This window comes from Saimiri boliviensis, chromosome 8, assembly GCF_048565385.1.
Source record: "Saimiri boliviensis isolate mSaiBol1 chromosome 8, mSaiBol1.pri, whole genome shotgun sequence".
NCBI classification, from domain to species: domain Eukaryota; kingdom Metazoa; phylum Chordata; class Mammalia; order Primates; family Cebidae; genus Saimiri; species Saimiri boliviensis.
In genome coordinates, this window is record NC_133456.1 from 102621916 (window position 1) to 102647317 (window position 25402).

Here is a 25402-nt window from a genome sequence, read left to right on the forward strand (position 1 = left end):
ATATTCCTTTAAATACATATGCAATAACGGGATTGCTGGATCAAATGGTAATTCTGCTTTAAGTTCCTTGAGAAATCACCACGCTGCTTTCCACAACAGCTGAATAGATTCACATTCCCACCAGCAGGGTGTAAACATTTACTTTTCTCCATAACCTCACCAGCCTGTGTTAATTTTTGACTTTTTAGTAATTACCATTTTGACTGGTTTCAGATGGTATCTCACTGTGGTTTTGATTTGGAATTCTCTAATTATTAGTTATGAGCATTTTTTCATCTGCTTGTTGGATGCCTGTATGTGTAACTTTGAGAAGTATCTGCTCATGTCTTTTGCACATTTTCTAATGAGGTTTCGTTTGTTAATTTCATTAAGTTCCTTACAGATTGTGGATGTTAGGTCTTTGTCAATGCATAGTTTGCCAGTATTTTCTCCCATACTGTAGATTCTATGTTTACTCTGCTAATAGCTTCTTTCGCTATGTATAAGGTCTTTAATATAATTAGGTCTCACTTGTCAATTTCTGTTTTTGTTACTGTTGCTTTTGGCATCCTCCTTATGATATCTTTGCCAAGGTCTCTGTCCAGAATAATATTTACTAGGATTTTTTTCTAGGGTTTTTTATAATTTTAGGTTTTACATTTAAGTATTTGAATCCATGTTGAGTTGATTTTTGAATACGGAGTAAGGAAGTGGTGCAGTTTCAGTCTTCTCCAAATATCTAGCCAGTTATCCCAGCATCACTTACTGACTGAAGAAGTCCTTTCCCCATTGCTTGTTACTGTCAATTTTGTAAAAGATCAGATGGTTGGAGGCACGCAGTTTTATTTCTGGGTTCTCTCACCTCTTCTATTGGTCTATGTGTCTATTTTTGTAACAGTGCTATTCCATTTTGGTTACTGTAGCTTTGTAATATAGTTTGTTGGATAGTATGATTCCTCCTGTTTAATTTTGCTTAGGATTGCTTTTGCTATTCAGGCTCTTTTTTTGGTTCCATATTATTTTTAGAATAGTTTTATGAATTATGTGAAAAATGTCATTGGTAATTTAATAGAAATAGCATTAAATTTGTAACTTGCTTTGGGCAGGATAGCCATTTTAACAACATTGATTCTTCCTATCCATGAGCATGATTTCACTAAATGAAACAGGGCCCGGGTCTCAGTATCTTCCAACACTGCCTCCAAGTAATTCCAATGTGCTGTCAATTTCAAGAACCAGATCTTGAATAAGTGGTCCTCAAAGTAAGGTTCTCACAACAGTAGCATCAGTACTGCTTGGGAATTTGTTTAAAATGTAAATTCTTAAGGTGCATCCCAGACCTACTAAATCAGAAACTCTGGGGTGAGCCCAAGATTCCTGTGTTTTAACAAATCTCCAGGCAATTCTGATGTGCTTGAGAACACAGCACAGGTGGAATGCACTTGGCTACGTGCTGGGGCTACAATGGTGAACCAAAGAGCCTTGTTTCTACCTTCCTGGAGCTTGTGGTCTAGGGCAAACGTGCAAGATCCTCCCTTTGCAAAAATACAGTTTCTGTCTAGTTTATGCCAATAAAACCTGTTCAATAATTTCAATTTCTTTTCTAACTTCCAGACTTTTTATTTCTCCAACCTGTCTATATACAAATATCACAATAAATATTTAATAAACATCTATTATCTTCTGACTTATTTGTATTACAAATTCTGCAATGGCTCCTCAAGGGCTACCCCCACGAAAGCCTCTATTAATCTTCTTAGCATAGTGTTTAAGGCTCTGCAATTTGATCCAATATATTTTTCCAATCTTATATCACAACATAGTAAGCAACATTTCACATTGTATTATGAGACTTGTACTTTGATCCTTATTTTGCTTGCATACGGCTGACCATAACTATATGAAATATGTACATTTATGTCAATTTTTGAGATGACTTTAAAGTAAAGCACAGAGTTTACATCATCACCTAATTCCACACAACTAATAAATGCTGGATCTGGGATTTAGACCTTATGTTTTCTGATTCCAAAACTTGGGCACTATAATAGGCTAAATCATAGGCTAAATCACAGACCACAAAACTGTCAGTTCTAATCCTTGCAGCCCATAAATTTTGCCTTATATGGCAAGCCTATTCAACTGTGATAAAGTTAACAGTCTTGAGATGGGCCATTATCCTGGATTATCTGGATAGACTCTAAATGCAATCACAAGTGTGATAACAAGAGAGGCAGAGGGGGATTTGATACAGGGAGAAGAGGAAGGGATAATGTGAACAAGGAGGCAGGAGAATGCCAAAGCCGCCAGGAATGCTAGCGGCCACCACAAGCTGGAGGAGCCACCATTAGCTGGAAAAGCCACCAAACAGTCTGCTTTAGAGCCTATGGAAGGCATAGCCCTGCTGACACTTTGATTTTGTCCCAGCGATAACTGATTTCAGATTTTATGCCTCTAGGACTAGGAAAAAAATTCTATTGTTTAACAGCATCAGGTTTATGAAAATTTGTCACAGCAGCCACAGGAAATTAATACAGGCACTGAAATCCTGCTCTCCACTGCCACCTACAGGCAAAATCACTTGTTCCCAAATCAGAATCCACTTGAGTAGGAATCTGAGGTTCAAGGTCATCATTACTTCCAAGTCTGTCCAGCAGTCTGTAGAGTGGTATCAAACAATGTAAACCTAAACCAAATGGGATGCCCAGAGGCTGGGAATGCTCTCCTAAAATAAGGGACCAAGTCAGAGTAGGAGAAGCATCAAAGAAGTCTTAGGCCGAAAGTAATCCTAAATACTTAGGTCAGGTCCCTTCGGTTTCCACATACTGAAAGGAGTTCATCCTTGAACTTGTGGCAGGGAGAATCCTGCAAGATGGGTATCATTGGTTGTCCTAGAAGACAGTGGTGCCCATGTAGCAGCAGGCTGGTAAGGCAGGTTAGATTACTAGTCATAGGATTCCCCGCTGGGTAAGCAATCACAAGCACATGTGTGGTCTGATGGTCCAAGCTACATATAGCATCATGTGGATGTCTGGCTCCACATGGCAGGACTTTATCTTGGACCGATGCTACTCGATACACCCAAAAAGATATGCTACCTGAACCCAGGAGGCGGAGGTTGCGGTGAGCCGAGATCACGCCATTGCACTCCAGCCTGGGTAACAAGAGCGAAACTTTGTCTCAAAAAAAAAAAAAAAAGACATGCTAGCCACAGGAAAAACTCCAGGATCAAGACAGAGAGTCCAGCACGTAGAACTACAGGTCTCTCAGTGGCAAAGGATACTTAGTGAAGCAAGGCTGCATCTATTAAAAACGTCAAAGCAACTGGCGAATAATTAAGACAAAAGAGATTCTTTTCCCAAAACAGTCAACAAAATAAATTGCCAGAAGAATTAAAGATATAAATGCAAAACACCAAAACGACTAAAATAGGAAAAACAGATGAATTGTGTATAAACTTGGAGGAGAGAATGTCTTTCTAGGCACAATAAAATATAAACCATAAAGAATAAGATTGGCAGACATAACTATATACAAAAAATTTTTAAACATAAAAATATGATAAATAGTAAAAAAAAAGTCAATAAAAAATTGGAAAAAAATTTTGCAACATACATAGCAGATAAAAAACACATTGATGCTTTAAAAAGTCAATGACAAGAAAAACACTGCCCACTTCAAACCAAGCCAAGGGCACAGAGAACACACACACGTGCAAAATACACTTGGACAAGGCATAAAAAACAATGAGGTTCACTAGTATCAAAGAAATAAAAAATCCATAAAATTGCATACTATTTTAACCTGTCAAATTAGAAAATATGAAAAAATATTTATATATTCAGTGTTGGCAAGCACATAGAAAAACAGACAATATGATGAACTGCTTGTAAAGGTAGTGAATTTCTGAGTAATAATTAAGACTTACCTAACATCTTAAATAATAATGAATAATGGTTAATACGAAATTCTATGTATGCTTTTATTTTTCTTTCAGTATATGATGTGAGATATGGCAAAACTATACATTTTTCATAAAGACTGATTAAAATTGTTTACCACCAAAAGCAACTAATAATAGTGATGACTTCAATTAGTGAATTTTGGTAAATTCACTTAATGGAATACTACTGGTCCAGTATAAATATTGATAAATAGTTGATTATACATTGCAAACAAAATTAAAAGCATAGTCAAAAACATTGTGGTCAAATTAAATGCATATTAAAAATATATATGCATATATGCATAATGATTATATCATGGTAATAGGATTATGGTTAATGTCATTGTCTTTCTTATCTATACCTAAACATTTTCCTAAAATAAAATTTTTTTGTAGCAATAGAAAAGCTAAGAAATTCTTACCAGTATATGATCTTTACCCATAGTATTATTTTAGTTAACTTGTATTAGCCAACAAACTAATGGCTACAGATACAGAATGGCTTGGGTATCATTAAAGACAGACATACAACCAAGCACAAAGTCCTGACAGACAGGGGGTTACCTGAGTGGATCACTCTTTCAGTAAGTAACACTTTCTACTGAGTTTTACACATTTACTTATATATATGGTTCCATGCCTAAAGTTTTCTGTTCTCACAGAGTATGGGCTCAGGAAATACATGACTGATGCTAAGGATAAATGGTATGCCTAGACAACGCAATGTACGAATCTTTTCAGCAAAAAGATGTTTGATTTGAGTAATTGATATGTCTGCATAAATCACTATGTCACAAGATCATACTGATGTCATAAAAATGATTCATATTTCATATGGCACGTTCATTTTTTTCAAGTTCTTGGCTCATTATAGGGAATTAAGCCTAATTTACCTTTACTTGGTTTCAGGAAAATGTTTTTCCTAAAATTTTGGGGGCAATTACAATTCTTCACAGGAGTTAGAATGTAAGTATAATGATTTCTTTTTAATGTGGTTAAAGAAAAAGCATATTTTAAGATTATATCATGAAAATGAATTTTTAATTTTTGAGTGTCATTGTAACCATGATATAAAAATTGTTTTATTATTAAATGGTCAAAAATTCTGTGAGTTTTGGTAACATAAACTTATATACATTTTTATGACTATCTCCTTAAACCTTTACGTTGTATAGCAAGTATGCTACCTAACCACTCTATGTCATTTTTGCATGACACAGGTAGATATGATTTGCATCTTTTCAGCATAAATTCTTCTTAAATCTCATGTATGTCAAGTGACTGCAGTTAATTTTTTTTAAACAGTTAGGTTCAGGGGCACGTGTGTCACATAGGTAAAACTCATGTCATGGGGTTTGTTGTATAGATAATTTCATCACCCGGGTAGTAACTCTGATACCCAAGTTATATTTTTCTGATTCTCTTCCTCCTCCCACCCTCTGCCCTCAAGCAGGTCACAGTGTCTGTTGTTGCTCTCTTTGTGTTCAAGAGTTCCTATCATTCAGTTCCCACTTATAAGTGAGAACACGTGGTATTCAGCTTTCTGTTCCTGCCTTACAGTTTGCTAAATACGATGGCTTTCAGCTCCATCCATGTTCCCACAAAAGACGTGATCTCATTTTTTTCAGGTTAATTTAAAAAGAATATCCAACTAAAATACCTCTGAATAAAATCAAAATTAAAGTGGTTTAATTTGCTTAGGCACAACAAATTACTGATGTATATGAAAATGCAAAGACAGGTCCTTACCTTAAGGACAATCTAAAATAAGGACATTGTTTTGTGTGTTTCGAGGGATAATTATGCTTTATGTTCAGTCCTACGGCAGTACTGCCAGAATGCTACTTGACAACAAGTATCAAAACAGTTAAAACAAAATAACTACATACTTCCTCTTGGTGTCTTGGCAAAAAAAAAAAAAAAAAAAGACTACAGTTAATTTAAATTTCAGCTGTTTGCACCATTTTTTACTGCAGTAGAACTGTTTCTAAGGACTGGTATTTAACCATTATTTTAGATTTTAAAATCTTGATCTGTTAGAAATTATGCTGGGAGAATGTTAAGGCTTCTAAACTGGCCAACAAAATACCGGCTTATCTTCTTACCAGAGAAGGCAATTATTCTGGTATTTACAGTCTAAGGGACCAAAGCTTTGAAAATTATCATTACAGAAAAAAACATAGTATTTTCTCTTTACTGAAGCTTTTATTCACATTCATACCCAGCACTAGATAGAGAAGGATATACAGGGTTAATGTCATATGGACATAGTTTGTATTATTTATGTGGCTTTTTGTTTATTATGACATCAAGTCTGCACAAATGTATAATATAGATAGGAATGTAGGTGCATGAGCAGCAGTGGCGGCCATAACTCATTTCTAACTGAAAGATAATGATCAGGGTTACGACATTTTAAAAGAAAATCTGGGTACTTCTACTTTTCAAGATTGTGCATATTCAACAAATACTTTCTCAACCACCTGTAAGCAAGTCCTAATATTTTAAGGAAATCCACGACATTAAAAAATATCCATCACCTCCAGGTAATCATGAGATTGGTACCTGTGTTTTTGTTTTGATCCAACGGAAAGACAAAGGTCATTTTCATTAGACAGAAGAGATCACTGATCATGTATGCAAAAACAATCGAGAAAAAACGTTGTGTATTGTACAATAAATGAAGCAAGCCAAAGGATAACTTGAAATGACATGTTTTTAAGGCTGACTCAGAGTAGAGTATTCCCTCAACATTATTTTACAATTATAATAGTTCATTTATGACACACAAATTTGATTATTTTATTTTATAAATTCCATTTGACCCAGCAATCCCATTACTGGGTATGTCTTATTTTTCAGAATCTAACTTTGCCGCGCAGGCTGGAGTGCAGTGGCACCATTTCGGCTCACTGGAACCTCCGTCTCACAGGTTCTAGCTGTTCTCCTGACTCAGCCTCCTAAGTAACTGGGATGACATCCAACTAATTTTTTGCATTTTTAGTAGAGTCAGGGTTGTACCAAGTTGGCCAGGCTGGCCTTGAACTCTGGACATCAGGTGATCCATCCGCCTCAAGCCTCCCAATATGCTGGGATTGCAGGTGTGAACCACCTTACCCAGCCCACAGATTTTATTTTGTTTTTTTAAATAGAAGGACCTTAGAGCAATTTTCCTTTCTTCTGAAACATTTTGTCTTTTAAAAAATTAGTTATTAGATTTAAAGAAAAATGAATCTTCTCTGATCAAAACTGGAATTAGGTTAGAAAGCCCCTTTTTCTTTCAGCAATACCTTCCCCACTTCTTGCCTTGAAAGCTCCTAACCATGAGATTCTAGAATCACCCAGGAAACATACTAAAAATACAAATTACCAAGTCTATACCTTAATTTTTTTTCCTTTTTAGAGATAAAGTGGAACTCTGTCACCCAGGCTGGAGTACAATGGCATCATCATAGTGTACTACCACCTCAGTTTCCTGGGCTTAAGTGATCCACCCAACTTTCCCCACTCAATGGGATTACAGGTGTGAGTGACTGCACCTGGCCTGATTTTTAGGAATTTTGATCCAAGGATTTAGAATTTGCATTTAAAAATGTATAAGCAAATTTATATATGAACTTTCAGTGATCCTTTATCTTCATTTTGAGAATTTCCCCCAAGAGTTCTATGAGCATAGTTAGAAACCACTGACCTAGTATACCCATAGGTATTCTACTAGACATCATTTCACATGAAGTGTGAAGAACTTTATTTATCATAAGGAGATAATTTTATACTCCTAAAATATCTTAATATTAAACATTATTTAACCAATAGACTGGCATTTAGTGAAATAAAATGTATTTGAGGACCGAGGACTTAAAACTTTGCTCTCTTTGGCTTCCAGCAATAAAAATGAATAAATTGGGTCAAATAAAGGCTTTTCTTAGGAGATAAAAATGATCATAAATTTTATGGTGATTGGCTATGAGCCAGTTTACATTCTCCAGAAACACTGCGTGGGCTAAGAGACTTGACCAATTAAACTAATTGTGTAGGTCAGAGTACAGAATTCTGAGATCATATAAAATTACAAACTGAGAGGAATCATTACACAAGCCTTCCAAATATAAAGTATTCTAAGCAGATTTAAATGTGAACTATAAGACTCAGATTCTAGGTGACCCAAGTGTCTTGATTAAGTAAACAAATAATATTTTTTAAAAAAATTTCTCAGCTGGGAGGGACTCATGATTTTGTCAACTGCCTCAATAGTTGTTGGAGCATGAATGGGTACAAATTCATTTTGCTTCTGCTTCTGCTTTTTTAAAATACTAGATTATAGTTCTTTCCTCAAAATCCTAAGAAAAATACTTTTCTACTAAATATTCTCCTTCCCTGCATAATTTAAAGAAAATAGAAACCTAATTCAACCCCAATCTAAAAACAAAAAAAAAAATGTAAAATACAACTGATATGGCCATTGAATGACTTTTACTTTATCTTTCCACTATATTACAGTTGAGAGCAATATTACCATATATGTTGATTACAAGCCTAAAAAAATTACACCAGGTGACCTGAGTTGAGCCTTGCTGAGCAGGATAAAGGGAGAATCCACTGACTGAACTCTGTGCTGAAAATGCCTAGGTCTACAAGAAGAGATGCCTTTTTCTAATTCATGTAAAAATAAATAAACTTGCTGCATGGAAGGGTGTTATTCTCCCACAAACCAATAGAAAATAAAGGTGCAATCTTAACTTTATACTAGACAGTTTACATCAGATGTGCCAAGGATAGTCCATTAAATTGTGGATGCAAAAAAAGTAGAATATCAAGTAGTCATGTCATTTTCATGATAAAAATATGCATTTTAAGACCTTGCCTAAGACTCAACTACACAATTAAAATTTCTCTACATATTCATATCCTACTTTGGCTTTTCTAGATTTTTTATTGCTTTGTTAAGTGTATAAAGCAAGAGAATATTTTCAAATATATTATTATGGGTTTTTTTCTCTTATATTTGCTTACAAATAATCCTTACTTTACTGAGCCAGAAGCAATCTTTGTCTCCAAGAGAGCTGGGATCAGAGCGAGAGAGAATAAAGAACTGACACAAAGCCTTTCAATTTTTAAAACTAATTTTGAGAATATTTCCAAAACAATATCCTTAAGAACCTGGCTTTAAATTTCTATAACAAGATGCCTGAGAGAGAAAAGTCATTTTAAAATTAGAAAAGCTACCCTTCAAATATAAACAACAAAATTTGGAAAACTGAGCTTAGAATCTTACTCTAAGCTATACATAGGATATCTGATGCATAAGAACTTTTTTTTTTTTAATAAAAGAAAAATACCAAGCCTTCCTAGGCTGAGGAAAGAGCCTAGAGAGAAAAGAAGAGGAAAATGAGTGAACATACAGGTTTAGGGGCTGTTCTCTTCTCCATGATTTACTGTCATGTACAGTCCATATGTTACATGTTATATGACTATTAAGAATTTCTATTTAAAATTTAATTCTGTGTTCTGCAGCCTATAACAAAAACACCAAATATCTGATGCTAATTAGCAACCAACTTATTCAACAAATAATTATTGAGCCCTATTATGCACCAAATGCCTGAAAATAATGCAACAAATTGGGAAATCACAGCTTCTGGGATTCCTCAGGAAATTTTTAGTCTGTTGCAGGTGGTAGGGTGGGAGGAATTACAAACAAATTACTGCCTTATAGTACTTTCCCACATTGCTGCTTCTACCTTTATCACTTATGTGTGAAATTCTAGTCCACTTTTTCTTAATGGACATATAGCTTATTCATAAGATGCCATTTATTGATATCAGCCACAAAAACTTTCTGTAAGTGTCCTTTGCTTTTTTCTTTCTTTCTTTTTCTTTTTCTTTTTTTGGTGAGTGAGAAGCGCCCAAGGAAAAAAAATAAATTTTTTTTAAATCAAAAATTTTTTAAAACTCAAAGCAAAATATTATATAAAAAGCTGGCACCATCTTAATACAACAAAAACAATGACAAAAGAGAGTTCCAAAAGCAGGGAGGGAGGAAAATCAGACTAAAGAAAATAATTGGATGCTAAAGATATTGCAAATCTCTTGGGTATAAGGCCCATCTACAGAAGGAGGTCCCAGACAGAGCAGCAGAGTCACCACTAGTTTTCTTTAAAGTAGCAACTACAGAGTTTGGGGATTATGAAGTTTTAACTGGGGAGACGGATGTAAAAGGCATAAAGATTTTTAAAAGATTCTTTAACATAAGAGTGTCTGCAATAACATTTCTCTGGAATTATCAGAATGAGAGGAACAAAGATGGGATGTCATAGGACTTGGGGGCTCAATGGAACTCTGGTCTATGAAACAGGGGAAAGTTATTAGTTACTGAATCTCAGAAAAAGAGAAGATATCAAAATAACAAAGAACAAAACGAGGCTACAAAATTCCTACTTAAAATAATTATTACCATGTAAATGCGAGGAGCAAATGAACAAGAAAACATGTAAAGAAAAGGTGAAGAAAATGACACGTGAAAAGCCAGAAAAGGATGAATACTTGTGCTGGGAAGAGTAGCAGGGGGCTGAGAGGGAGGGGGGGATAATTAATCGGTACCAAAAAATAGAATGAATAGGACCTATTTGATAGCACAACAGGGCTATTATCATCAATAATAACTTAACAGTACCTTTTAAAATAGAGTAACTGGATTTTAACTCAAATAATGAATGCTTGAGGGGATGGGTACCCCATTCTCCATGATGCGATCATTATATATTGCATGCATGTATCAAAACACCTTACGTAGCCCATAAATATATACAACTACCATGTATCCACAAAAATTAAAACTAGAGGTGGGAGTAAGCTGAGATTGAGCCACTGCACTCCAGCAGAATGAGAACTTCTCAAAAAAAAATTAAATTTAAAAAAAAGGAGATGAGTACTTGAAAAATAAGTGCTTTAATACTTGAAAGATGGGCACATTAATATTGGAAAGTATAATTATCATTACTTTGTATGTCATGTTGCTTAAATTTTTTCAATTCATAAATCTGAGTCAGTACCAATACATTCTTTCTCTCTGCTTGTTATACAGCAAGGAATATCCTTCTTCCAAGGTAAAATTAATATTTCTACCTATGTCTTACATTCTGCTACCTACAAACAAGTCCTAATAAAAAACAGGCTGAGTAACTATATGACTACACACAGTTATGTGTCGCTTAATGATGGAATTAAGTTTGGAGAAATGCATTGTTTTTGTCTTCACCTCAACCACATAGAGCATAGTTACACAGAAGAACATGGTATAATTTTTAAATTTATATAATTTTTATGTGAAAAATAAAAAATCATAGCACCATTAATAAATATCAGTCATTTCCCCTACTTGGTTTTGGGGAATGCAAATTGATATTCCAATTGATATTGGGAAAAAGATCATTAAGTTCATGAAACATCTATGGAAAATAAAAGGTGAGAAGCTTATTAATTTTCACATAAAAATATCATAAACAAAGTAAACAGTCATGCAATATCTAACTCAGAAATTAAAAAGAATCAGAATATTGCTAAGCTAAAAACTTACACAGAACTGTGTATAAGTATACATAGTTGGAATGATGAGATGGAGAGCAATAGGAATTTAGGGAGAGGAATAGAGTTCCATTCCTCATAAGAAGATGTCAACAGAGGAAGTTTAAAGCTTTTGAATCAAGAAATGACTATACATTCTTTTATAAATATGGACTAACACCTACAACTAGTTCCTAATAAAAGTGAGAAAAGTGTAGAGGAGTAATTATATGATCTTAGGACATAATAGGGTATCGCCAGGGAATTGGACTGACATTACTGAAGGAATGACCGCTGTTTGTCATTATAAGACTGTCAATTCTCTTTGACGTTTTTAGACTAGAGGCATGCAGTCACTGTGATAAAAATTAAGTTGTTACATGGGATACATAGAGAGCAAAGTGGTAAACAACAGAAAAGTTGATATATAAAATACGTAAACATGCTTCCAACACTATAAAATATTCACACATTTCACAAAAGTGAAAAAAATTAAAAACGGACAAAAGCCTTAATAGTCAATACAATAAATAAGAAATTAACAATTGTTTTGTAGTTTGTTCTTCTTATCCCACCCCAGCCATGCTGGCATGGTTCTGGCTCAGGGCCTTTCCCTTTGGGTTCCATTCAGAAAGAATCCCTCCATCACTAATAAACTCTTTCCCTGTTTTCACTCTGCTGTGTAGCAGTTAACACTATCTGCAACACTTTCTATTTACTGACTTACTGCCTGTCTCCCTGATGAGAGCAACATAATTTGCTTCAGCCACTCCTTTATTTCCAGTGCCTACGAAAGGGTTCTCACACAGTAGGCACTATATTTCTTCTTTGAAGCAATTTTGAAATACTGAGATAATATGAAATTCACTGGAAAATCCACTAGTTGAGAACAGATTAGTAAACTGTTGAAAGTACTTACAGTGAAATGCAAATAATGATGAATATTTAATGGCATGATTTATGGAAAAGCAGAAAAACCTTTTCATCGATGTTGAAAATCTGCACATTTACCTGTGCTCATACATGTGTAACAAATACACATCAGAGTGAGAAAAGTAGAAAGAAGGAAAGGAGAGCGGGAAGAAAGTGAGGCCGAAGAAGATGAAATGGGAGGAGGAGGTGGTGGAGGAGACGGAAAACAGAAGAAGGAAAAGAGAGGTCTGGGAAAGAGGAAATGCACAGATCATTTAAAAAACATCTTAACAGGGCTTTTAAAAGAGCGCTAATATTAAATTATGTTGTTCACTTATTCATACTCTTCTCTGGTTTCTATGAGATTCATGAGCGTATTCATTGCTTTTTTAATTGACACTTTTTCCATTTTGTATGAAAGAAAACACTCAGCCTTTTCAACTTAACATTTGGCTTTACATTTGGTCTAGAATAAGGTGGTGGGGGCAGAAATTTAGAAGGCACTTAATACGTATTTCCCAAGAGACATGTTCAAAATACGTGGTCACTTACTTTGTATGATCCACCGATGGCCTGTGGTTTTCTTCCCCATGATGAATGCTAATCCCATTCCCAAGTCCCCACCTGAATGTGTTTGAATCTTGAAGTAAATGTATTGCGATTGGTTGATACCATTTACACAGGCTTCCTTTCTCAAAGCTGCAAACTTCCATAACTTGGACAGGGTAGAACAAAGAAAAGGGGAGCTAATAAGTGGTAGTTACTATCTTCACAATCTTAATCAGCACTTTCCCCCTCCTGTTTCTATTTAATTATAATGTAACTTTTAAATATTATTGAAATAATTAGGTAAATGGCTTGTAAAATCACTGGAAGAGTTTCAAAGAAATCTAGGTTTATTCTAGTCCAATATTTACAGAAAGAAAATATAGAAAAAATGCATATACTAATAATCTGGTTTCATGAAGAGGTGAGATTTTAATTAGCTTCTAAAGCAGCAATTTAAGCATCTCCATTAAACACTGCCAGTTTCTTTGAATTTCGCAATTACACTGCTCGCGTGATCTCCAACTTCTGACCAGTCTGTTCTCCTTTTCCCAGTCTCTGAAGGGGTTATTGCAAATTCCCAACCACAGTTTAAGCAATGAGATTTCCAATAACTTTTATATTGGACCTGTCTCCTAGAAAGTTTTACAGATTCTTGTAATAATTTTATTCTAATATCACGGGAAATTACAGGTCCAGTGATTTTTAAAAATGTACAGGTTATGTGTAAAACCGTTATCTGAATTTTCTCTCTGAATGTGTTCGTGTGTCTGTCTAAAATCTTCCACTGCTGAATAAGAAAGAAATATTCAATTCAATACAGTTCTTGTGTATACTATAGAAAACCTGGTGTGCACTCTAGCTTTTAAATGGCATTAAAAGTGGCAGCATATCACTATGACCATTTAGAAACTTGGGTATATGAGATATGAGTTAATATAAAATCTGAAAAGAAAACATCCAATTTTTTTTTTTTTTTTTTTTTTTTAGATAGAGTTTTGCTCTTGTAGCCCAGGCTAGAGTGCAGTGGCGTGATCTCAGCTCACTGCAACCTCCAACTCCTAGATTCAAAAAATGCTCCTACCTCAGCCTCCTGAGTAGCTAGAATTCAGGCACCCACCACCACACCCAGCTAATTTTTGTATTTTGGGTACAGACGGGGTTTCACCAGGTTGGCCAGGCTGGTCTTGAACTCCTGACCTCAGGTGATCTGACTAGCTTGGCCTCTCAAAGCGCTGGGATTACAGGCATGAGTTACAGTGCCAGGCCTAAAAAAGTGTTTCTGATCATAACATTCAGGTGTATTAGTTAATCTCTGTTATTAATATAGATTATATAACTGTTTATCTTGCGAAGGGAATTAGGATCTAATATATCTCTGTTCTTCCTAGCATTTAAAAGATATAAATTACAGACTTTTAAAAGAACTATTGGAAAATATACAGTGTCAGTCAAACAAGATTAATTGGTTCTAGGGATCTGATGTACAACATTGTACTAGGGTCAATCGTGATGTATTGTACACTCGACATTTTGTTAACAGGGTAAATCTCATGCTATGTGTTACCATTTTATTTTTTGAGACAGGGTTTCACTCTATCACCCAGGCCAGAGTGCAGTGGCACAATCTCAGCTTCTGCTCCCAGGCTCAAGCAATTCTCCTGCCTCATCCTCCTAAGGAGCTGGGATTACAGACACATCTGGCTAATTTGTGTTTGTTTGTTTGTTTGTTTGTTTGTTTGTTTTTGTAGAGATGGGGTTTCCCCATGTTGGCCAGGCTGGCATCAAACTCCTGGACTCAAGTGATATGCCCACCTTGGCCTCCCAAAGTGCTGGGATTACAGGCATGAGCCACGGCATGTGGCCATGTCATGGGTTTTTCTCAAAATTTTAAAAATCAATTAGAAAACTTGTAGAGTTTAAAAGCAGATTTATCATAATATTTTGTCTTACTAAAGGGTGAAGAAGACAAGCTCACAGTTTATTCATAAATAAAATGGTAATAATTCATTTATATTTTTTCAAAAATTATAAAAACTCTGATTAAAAATAACAATAGTAGACATTCATTCAGGATATTTAAATAACTTATCAAAATTTCCCATCTAATCATAAATAACATTACTAAAATGACAAAGTTGAACTTAGAGGAAATTCAGTATTCCCTAAAGATACTCATTATGTGTCATTAATTAGGTTTTATGTAAACTCTTAAAAACACTACAACTTATATAAGATCATACGGGGATTCAAAAGCCTTCCCATGAGCAAGTCTGAAGATCACCACACCTTCCATTGTATTATTTTCCATCTGTGATGCATGATATAAATCCCTGACTAGCCTGAGTTAATTACTGTCTCATCTTATGCAAGAAGTGAGTCACCTTTGATTTTAAGAGTTTTTTAAGTCTAGATTACATAGTTAATTAGTGGTATATTTGTACATTAAGAAACAATTTTTTTCTGGGTTAAAAGAATAAATATGAATTTCATTGGATTTCTTAAATTGTAGAATTTCTTCACAAGGTTGACATAAAAAAAGAGTTTCACTATCCTCTCTGAGTTATCTGTCTGTTCTGAGCCCTTAATATTATCAAGACACTTGAGAAATATGATGGTACAGTCAATTCACAGGCTACTCCATAAAGAGCAGGGAAGGGAACAATATCACAAAGTATTTACCCCTTCTGATCTTGTGCTTTGCTCATTCAGACACAGATTAATTTTTCTCCTCTCAGATTGTATCTTTGACTGAGAAGTCCACTTTTAAGTTAAATAACTTGTCTTTGATCCATTTAAGAAAAGCCATTGAATTGGGAGGTACCACTGAATTGGCAGGTGAAAACCAGGACACAAGGAATAAAGGTCCCATTTGCATTAACATAGATTTTCTCATGAACTCTGCATATTTTAATAGTACTAATGTTATGTGTGCATTTTGGCAATGGCAAAATTTGAATGAATTAATTAATTTGACAGTACTATAAAACTTCCTCCCTAAACATTCCCTACTTTGTAGTGTGAAGAGTAGAGATCAAAGGAAATGGATGGAGAGAGCTGCTAAATGCTACTCCCAGAGTCAAGTAAAGTTTGGGAAAACGATAGTTTTGAATCCAAAACATTAATCTAAAGACACTTACCTGTTATTGGGCCTGGTAGAAAATACATTCTGACTCTTCTATTACAATTTTCTGTATGAGTAACTGTTACATTAAGAAGTTGCTCTAACTCATGTTGAATATATCTATGATACTAGGCTGTGCTTACATAGAGATTACACTTCTATTTTCTTATCTATTTTGTAGTAATATTTAAATAAAATTTAAGAATCCACCTACCACAGGATGCTTCATCTGATTTGTCAGGGCAGTCATATTTAAAATCACACTTCTGCATTTTTTCGATGCAGTGACCATCAGACCTGCAGACAAATTCATTGCCTGTGCAGTTGTGTGGAGGTAATGTTACAGGAACTGAAGTTTCTGGTGGAGTTGGGAGGTCTACTGGCAAATTTCCTTGATAAGAAATAATATACGGGCATCATTTAGCAGGTTTTCTACTTCTTTAAAGATTTTATACAATGAAGCTTTCTAAATATGCCTCACAATTAACATCTTACAGAACACTTGATAGTATTTGCTAATCTGCTAAAATAAAATTGAGTTTCTTTGTTTTAGTAACAATAAATAAGTATCTTTGATCATAAAAAATGGTGAAGGTACAGATGCAAATTACTGAAAAGGCTATTCAGAGCTGACCAAATGACCAAATAAATTGAGGCCCAAGGCCAGGGCTTACAGAATCAGCAGGAACCAAGGGAGTTTTAGATTCTGGAGTTAAGAGCCACTGTAAAGATCTAAATAACTTTCTAATCTATGAGGTAAATAACCTTTGTTCTTCCACTGCTACAATAAATCTAACATCTCCTCATCTTTGTTTCACATATTTTCACATATTTAAAATTCAAGCTTTCAGTAAAGAGTCAAACCAGAAATCTTCATCTAGAAATTTGGAACAAGATTACTAATTATGAAATTACTGAGGATGGAAGACATTTATAGATGTTAACTGATTTATTAGTGTTCAATAAACTTGTATTGATAACATATCTGTGCCATGTACGTGGTAGATGTGGAGAATCCAAACTACGGAGGAAAAGTTAAATAGTAAATTTGAACTCAATTGAAAATGGACACAAATGATGGTCACCAAATCCTGAAATGGGTTGTGTGAGCCACTTAAGGTGTTCATCCACTGCTGTTGTGGAGCAATCTCTATTTCATTCTATTCCTATATGTTAGTTATTGAAAACCAATAGACAATTGCAAAACCAGGTTGACTTTTTGCATTCCTTGAGTCCAGTCACAAAGGGTCCTTGTGACTGGACCTCATGCCAAACAACTCGTTACAAAAAGAGCTAGGATCCCAGACTACACTGAAGCCCCATGAGACCTCTCCTCATCTGTGCATGGATGAATGGCCAACTCTGGAGCCCAGGCTGCTGCTTCCCAGTTTGGTGGTGAATCCTCCACAGTCTGTTGAGTGTAAATATCTATCTATCTATCTATCTATCTATCTATCTATCTATCTATATATATATATATCTTTATATATATATATATACATATATATTTTTTTCCCTTCTCCACTTCCTATTGCAATTTGCTTACTGTATCATTTGCTTCTTATACCAATTTGCCTATTATATTAATTTGCTTATTATATTATTTGCTTATTATATCTATATTGCCATTCACGAGATAAACCTTGTTTACCCTTCAAGGCATTCTGTGTGTGCCTTTTCTTCTCCCTTTTCATGTTTTCTGCACAGAACACAAGCCAAATATGCCATCTCTGCCATTAAATAGTTTACAGTCCAGTGAACAAGATAGGCAGATATATCTTTCATTAGTTATTTGGGATAAATTTATGGTAGAGCTATAACTCTATGGAAACAAGAATGGCATCTTTCACTCCTGCCTCCCTAGCACAATTCAAAGACCATGGTATATGGTAGGTATGCTAACAGTAACAAGTGAATAAATGGATGGATACATGGATGGATGGATGGATGGATGGATGAATAAAAATAACAAATGGAAGATTTTACAGCCTACTGAAAGAAAACAGGAAAACCATACATCCGATGGGAGTCAAAGAAGATATCTTGGCAAGCTGATGTTTAAACTGACTTTCAAAGGATGATGACCTCATCTGACTAGGTGAAAAAGAATACAAGGTCTTTATGGGCAATGAGAAAAAAAAAACTTGCGTGGATGCATGGAAATATATTAAACTTTTTTTTTATTTTAAGTATTATGAGAGTTTGGCATGAGAATATCTTACAATATGATAAGCATGCAAATAATTGAGTCATTAGATATGGAACTGGAGAGTAGACAGTTACCACAAAGAGCCAGATGAATTCAACTCAGGAGTCTGAAATAAACACACAAAAATGTGGAGAGATACCAAGATATAAAATTTCTGCTTCGATATATACACACATACACACACATACACAAATTTATTTACTTACTTATTTATTTATTTATTTATTTATTTATTTATTTATTTATTGAGACGGAGTTTTGCTCTTGTTACCCAGGCTGGAGTGCAATGGCGTGATCTCGGCTCACCGCAACCTCCGCCTCCTGGGTTCAGGCAATTCTCCTGCCTCAGCCTCCTGAGTAGCTGGGATTACAGGCATGCACCACCATGCCCAGCTAATTTTTTGTATTTTTTTAGCAGAGACGGGGTTTCACCATGTTGACCAGGATGGTCTTGATCTCTTGACTTCGTGATCCACCCGCCTCGGCCTCCCAAAGTGCTGGGATTACAGGTGTGAGCTACCACACCCGGCCTCAAGATATATTTTTGACATCAGTGTGAAGTATGAATTGCAGGTTGCTCTAGAAAAAAACAATAGTTAAGCACTTTCTTTAATCCAGGCAACTAATAAACCAAAGCAGAGATGGTTTAGAGGAAAGAGCAAAGATCTGAGCAACATTGAACATCCAGTGTCTGGAGGACTGGAGATTTGCATGCTGTTGGGAATTTGGGGAAAGTCCAATAACTAGTACTTTATTTCTTAGCTCAAGTGTTGAGACAATTAAGAACTAATATTTAGACAGCAGATCAAAATATCAGCTTTGTATTGATGTAGCTAATCCTGAAGAAAATTGCCTGTATCTGTAGACAAGTGGTCTAAAATTCGAAACCCAGAAATAAGACTCCCTGTTATAACCTATGCCTTCCAGGCTTCCCTGTGTGAAACTATAGCAAGGAGGAGTTGGCCAGATTTCCCATTTTCTTAGCGAGTTAACGCTAAAAAGTAAAGAGGAGGTGAGGGACCAGGTAAGCATACTCAGGTTCTTCTTGAAAACTCACTAATCCATTGTTGCTCTTCCTTCCTCTAGGAATGAATAAGAAGACAAAGAGAGACCAGGAACGTTAGGCTACCAGAGAGAGCTCAGTCTACATGAGAGACTAAGACAAGGAAATAGTATTCTGATCCTATAGGGGTGAGTATGAAATGATGAATGGATTGTTATGTAAATGAGCATGCTCTTCTCCAAGATTAGATGTGTAAGATATAGAAGAGAAGGAGTCAGTTTTTAGGGATAAGAAATATTTTCTCCCCAGGCGTGCTGGCTCACACCTGTAATTCCATCACTTTGAGAGGCTAAGGCACGTGGATCACTTGAGCTCAGGATTTTAAGACTAGCCTGGGCAATATGGCAAAACATCGCTAAAAAAGCAAAAAATACAAGTAGCTGTGCATAGTGGCCTGCACCTGTAGCCCCAGCCACATGGGAGGCTGAGGTGGCAGGATCACTTGAGCTGGGAGGTTGAGGCTGCAGTGAGTCAACATCACACCACTACACTCCAGTCTGGGTGACAGAGTGAGACCCCCCACCTCCACATCCCTCATGCCAAACTAAAAATAAAAAGCAATCAAAATAAAATAAATGTAAAAAGAAATATTTTCTAAAAGAGAAAGACAATGACAACAATACAAAAAAGGCAGATCCTAACAAGATGGAAACTTCATTCTATATCCAGCTGGATATACTCAAATCTAAGTCATTGAACAAAAATAAGAATCCAATTAGAGGTGAATGTTAACTACCTTCCACAGAAATCTGATGCATCCGCTGTTATAGTCAAATTTCAAAAAAAATTAAAAAGATAATCATTTTATCATTTTTGAAAGCCGATGATTTTGAAGATCTTGAAGGACAGAGTTTGAATCAGAAAGAAAAATTCACTAACCTTGGAGAAAAATTATTTTCACATAAAGCTATCAGGAGATTATAAAAATCACTATGAGAGAATTTACTGAGACCTGCAAAACATTGAATGGCCAGGTTGATGAATATTTTATGTGTCTCAATCGAAAAAATGGAAGAGATTTCTTTGAAAATCACCCTTTCAAAATGTTTAAATACAAGGTCTTAAAAATAATCCTCTAATGGCCAGGCATGGTGGTTCATGCCTGTAATCCCAGCACTTTGGGAGGCCACAGTGGGTGCATCACAAAGTGAAGAGATCAAGACCAGCCTTACCAACATGGTAAAACCCCATCTATACTAAAAATACAAAAACTAGCTGGGTGTGTTGATGTGCCTGTAGTCTCACCTACTCGTGAAGCTGAGGCAGGAGAATTTGATCCTGGGAGGCTGAGGTTGCAGTGAGCCAAGATCATGCCACTACACTCCAGCCAGGTAACAGATCAAGACTTCATCTCAAATAAATAAATAAATCTTCTAATTTGATCACTAATTTGCTGTGACATTTCAGGGCATAATTTACTTACATAATTTTACTGAAAATATATAATTAAAATACATTAGGAGATGCATGTAAACTTTTTATTTGTATATCCTATATCAAAAATGTCATCTGGAAAGAGACATATTTTGTCAAAATTTCAATGAGAGTTTGTGTTTAATTACAGCAGGATGTCATGTTCTTTCACTCTAGCACAAACTCTCTCCACACAATCAATTACCAAGGAGGGTATGCACAGTAACAGGTAGATTTGACAAGCCTGATACAGTTACAATGGTTACAGGTACTGTGAACAGTGTGAACCACTCTTAACAGTTCAAAGCTTTGAGTGCAGCGTGACCCAGTAATGCACCTCAGGGGACCGAGGCAGGGAGGGAGAAGCTAAGAAGAAGCATGTCAGGCTCACAGCTAAGATGGAGTCAGTTAGGCTAGCACAAGCTAGGTTATTACAGCATGTGATGGGATTTCCTTCCTCCTTATGGCTGCATAATATTTCCATTGTATTTATATACCACATTTTCCTTATCCATTCATCTGTTAATAGACATTTGGGTTCTTCCACCTCTTAGCTACTATGAATAATGTAGCAAAGAACAAAGGTAGTCAAATACCTCAAGATCCTGCTTTGAATTATTTTGGATAGACATCTGAAAATAGGATTGCTACATCATAGGGTAATTCTATTTTTAATTTTTTGAGGAATGCTTTCCGTAATGGCTGAACCACTTTACAATCCCACCAAGAATGCATAAGAGTTTTCATTTCTCTGCATTCTCACTAATGCTATTTTTCTATTATTTAGAAAATGGCCATTCTAATGGGTATGACACGATGTCTTACTGTGGTTTTGATTTGCATTTTCCTTAACTGGCCATGTCGAGCATCTTTTCATATGCTTGTTGGATATTTTTGTTCTCAGCCACCCCAAATCTGATACCCTATTCCTGTCAGCACTTAGATCAGCAATTACAGTATCAGGCAGAATAGTTTCACTGCTGTAGAAATCCTCCATCTATTCATCCTACTCTCTCCTCTAAACAATGGCAAACACTAACGTTTTTACTATCTCCATAGCTTTTCTTTTTTCCAGAATGTCATATTGTCAGAATCATAGGGTGTGTAGCCTTTTCTTATTGGCTTCTTTCGCTTAGTAATACACAGGTAAATTTCCTTCATATCTCAGCTTGATAGCTCATTTACTTAGCACTGAATAATATTCCATTCTCTGGATATGATCCAGTTTATTACTAATTTATCTACTAAAGGACATCTTGGTTGCTTCCAAGTTTTAGCAATTGTAAACAAAGCTCCTATAAACATCTATCTATATGCAGGTTTTTGTGTGAATATACTCATAGGAGTAAATACCAAAGCACGCGATGGCTGGATCACATGGTAAAACAATGTTTAATTTTAGAAGAAAATGTCAAACCTTTTTAAAAGTGGCTATATTATTTCGCATTTCTACCAGCAATGAATGTGAATTCTTGTTGCTCCACATCCTTGTTGAACTTGGCATTTTAATTTGTATTTTCCTAATTATGGAAATTATTGAGATTGTAAAAATGATGTAACTTTTACATTAAGAAATATTTTTGGTGGGAGTGTAAATTAATTTAACCATGTGGAAGACAGTGTGGCGATTCCTCAAGGATCTAGAACCAGAAATACCATTTGACCCAGCAACCCCATTACTGGGTATACATATACCCAAAGGTTTACAAATCATTCTACTATAAAGACACATAAACACGTATGTTTACTGAAGCACTATTTACAATAGCAAAGACTTGGAACCAACCCAAATGCCCATCACACACAGTGGTAAAAAGCTAAAAGATTTTCCTCTAAGATCAGGAATAAGAAAAAGACACCTACTCTCCCCAATTCTATCCAACGTAAAACTGGAAGTCTTAACTAGAGCAATTACACAAGACAATGAAATAAAAGGCACCTATACTGGAAAGAGAAGAGTAAAATGATTCCTGTTTGCAGATGATCTCATCCGACAGGTAGGCAACCCGAACATCTCCACCAAAACACTGGTCAAATAAGAAATAAGATAAACACATTATGAAACACAAAAAATCAGCTGTGTTTCAATACACCAAAACAAGCTGTCTAAAAACAATTAATAATAGTATTCTATTTATAATAGGACCAAAAAGAAAAAAATTACTTAGGAATAAATTTAACCAAAATGATAAAACATCTGTATACTAAAAACTATAAAATATTGATAAAATGAATTGGAAAATATCCAAATAAATGAAAATATATCCCATGTTTATGTATCAAAATTAATATTGTCAAAATGTCCATGCTACTAAAAGCAATCTATATCTGTCTTGCAGTTGAATTTAAGGCAATCCTTATGAAAATTCTTATGGCATTTTTCACAGAAATAGAAAAAACTATCCTAAAACTTCACGCAGAACTACAAAAGATTCCAAACAGCTACGGCAATTTTGAACAAGAAGAAAAAAGCTGATGGCATCACACTTTCTGATTTCAAATTATATTACAATGCTGTAGTAATCAAGCATGGTACTTGTATAAAAACAGAAACATAGACCAATGGAGCATAATAGAAAGCACAGAAATAAACCCATACACATATAGTCAAGCAATCTATAAGAAAAGTGACAAGAATACACAATGGGAAAATATAATCTCTTTCAGTAAGTGGTGTTAAAGAACTGGATATCCACATGCAAAGCAAAATGAAATTGGACTCTTACATCATGTACAAAAATCACAATGGAAGAAAATATTTCTAAACTACATAACTGATAAGGAGTTAATATCCAAACTACCTAAAAAACTCATACAACTCAACAGCAAAAACAAAAAAACAACAACAAAGAATTCAATTTTAAGAAGGGCAAAATACCTGAATAGACATCTTTTTTCCAAAAAAGACAGACAATAGGTATATGAAAAATCACTCACTATCAGTAATGATCAGGAAAATGCAAATCAAAACTATGACGATACATTACTTCTCATCTGTTAGGACATCTATTAACAAAAGTTATAAGACAGCAAGTGTCAGTGAGGATGTAGAGAAACTCTTAGACACTGTTGGTAGGAATATAAACTGATACAACCCTTATGAAAAATAGCATGGAGGTTGCCTAAAAAATTAAAAATATAACTATCTGTATGATCTAGCAATCCCAGTTCCGGGTGTATATCCAGGGGCATAATGCCATGAAAAAAAAATGACCAGAAAGCATCAAGAGTAACATTTTTTATGAAGAGACCAATTTTTATTTTTTGTTTCATCTTATGGCAAGATTATATCAAAGTCTTTTATGAAACCTATGAATTCAACAGGCCTTGTGGTTTTGACCCACAGTTTCTTTTGTTATGAAGCCAATGCAATAAAAAAAAAACACACACACACACAGCTCAAACAGTTGGTAAAGTTTTATATTTTTCTTCCAAAACTTGAAACAGAAAATTGGGACTAGCACTCTGTAACTGATATTTCACATCTCTGCCTGTTCTACCTCCCTTTGGAACTATAAGCCACCGAAGGGATTTAACCAGATAATTAGGGAAGCAACAGTTTCGACAGTTTCATGTTTCTTTTCCGTGTTCTTTTTTGTTCTCTTCTGACTCTGAGGTCACAGTGTTTCTCTCTTATCTCAGATTTGGGGGCAATGTGGGGAAAGCCCTGGCCACTAAAATCAGAGCAGCTAAGGTCAATCACAATTGAATCCTTAATTTTGTATTCTCATCCAGGCTGCTTATGCTCTTTAATTTTTCATATCTATAAATTGGAAATTGCAGCCCCTTCCTTGCAGGTTTAGTGTGTTTGATGAGTAGTTTAATACTAGTGGTGAACATTATGGTCCCAAGAAGTAGTCACTGTGTTCTGCCACTTTACAGCTAGGTACTCATGAGCAGGTTATCTCCCTTTCAATTTCCTCCATAAAACTGGGATGATAATAAAGGCATTAATCCTGCTCCACATACAACATCTATTCACCTATGATGCACCAGGCACTCTTCTAGACTCTTAAAACATTATAAGATTAAGAAAGATAAAATACACGTGAGTGGTCAGTTGTAATATCGTGCCTACATATCACCTCCCTTTCTTGTAAAGATTTTCTATCTCCTCTACCCTTGCCCAGCTTCCTGTAGGTGGAAAATACGTTGTTAGGCTCTGATCAATGGATAATGAACATCAACAGACACAATGAGATGTATACCATGTCCCAATTGAAAATTTAAATATGCTTTTTACACAGACCTATGAATAAGATCTGTCTGTATATCTGTCTATCTCTTTGCTCTTATTGTTCCATGCCAACCCACACACTTGAGAGCAAGAAATAAATGGGTCTGTAGTCATAAGCTACTGAGACTTGGCTTTCAACAAAAGCTGACTGACACGTAATATAGTATTTGGCACATAGAAATACTTAATATTTTAGCAATATCAAAACTAAAATATATAACAAGAATATATAAAACACCTAAAATGTTGACATCCCTCTATCTACTTATCCATCCAACAAATATTTATTGAGTACTAGTATGTGTCAGATGTTGTTTTAGGTGTTAGAGATGAAATAGTGAACAGGGGATGTACCTGCTCTCATGCAACTAACATTATGGGGGAAAACAGAAATTTAACTAAGAGGGTGG

At 35.2% G+C, this 25402-nt stretch overlaps 1 protein-coding gene across 1 annotated transcript in view; it reads right to left on the minus strand.

Moving 5' to 3' along the window:
• MALRD1 (MAM and LDL receptor class A domain containing 1) overlaps positions 1 to 25402 on the minus strand; it is a 594555-nt gene that overhangs the window by 363045 nt on the left and 206108 nt on the right. The window contains exons 20-21 of the mRNA XM_039478847.2: positions 16285 to 16461; positions 12953 to 13115 (exon numbers count right to left, since the gene is read on the minus strand). Coding sequence (XP_039334781.2) covers positions 12953 to 13115; positions 16285 to 16461 — 340 coding nt within the window. The remainder of the gene's footprint in view (positions 1 to 12952; positions 13116 to 16284; positions 16462 to 25402) is intronic.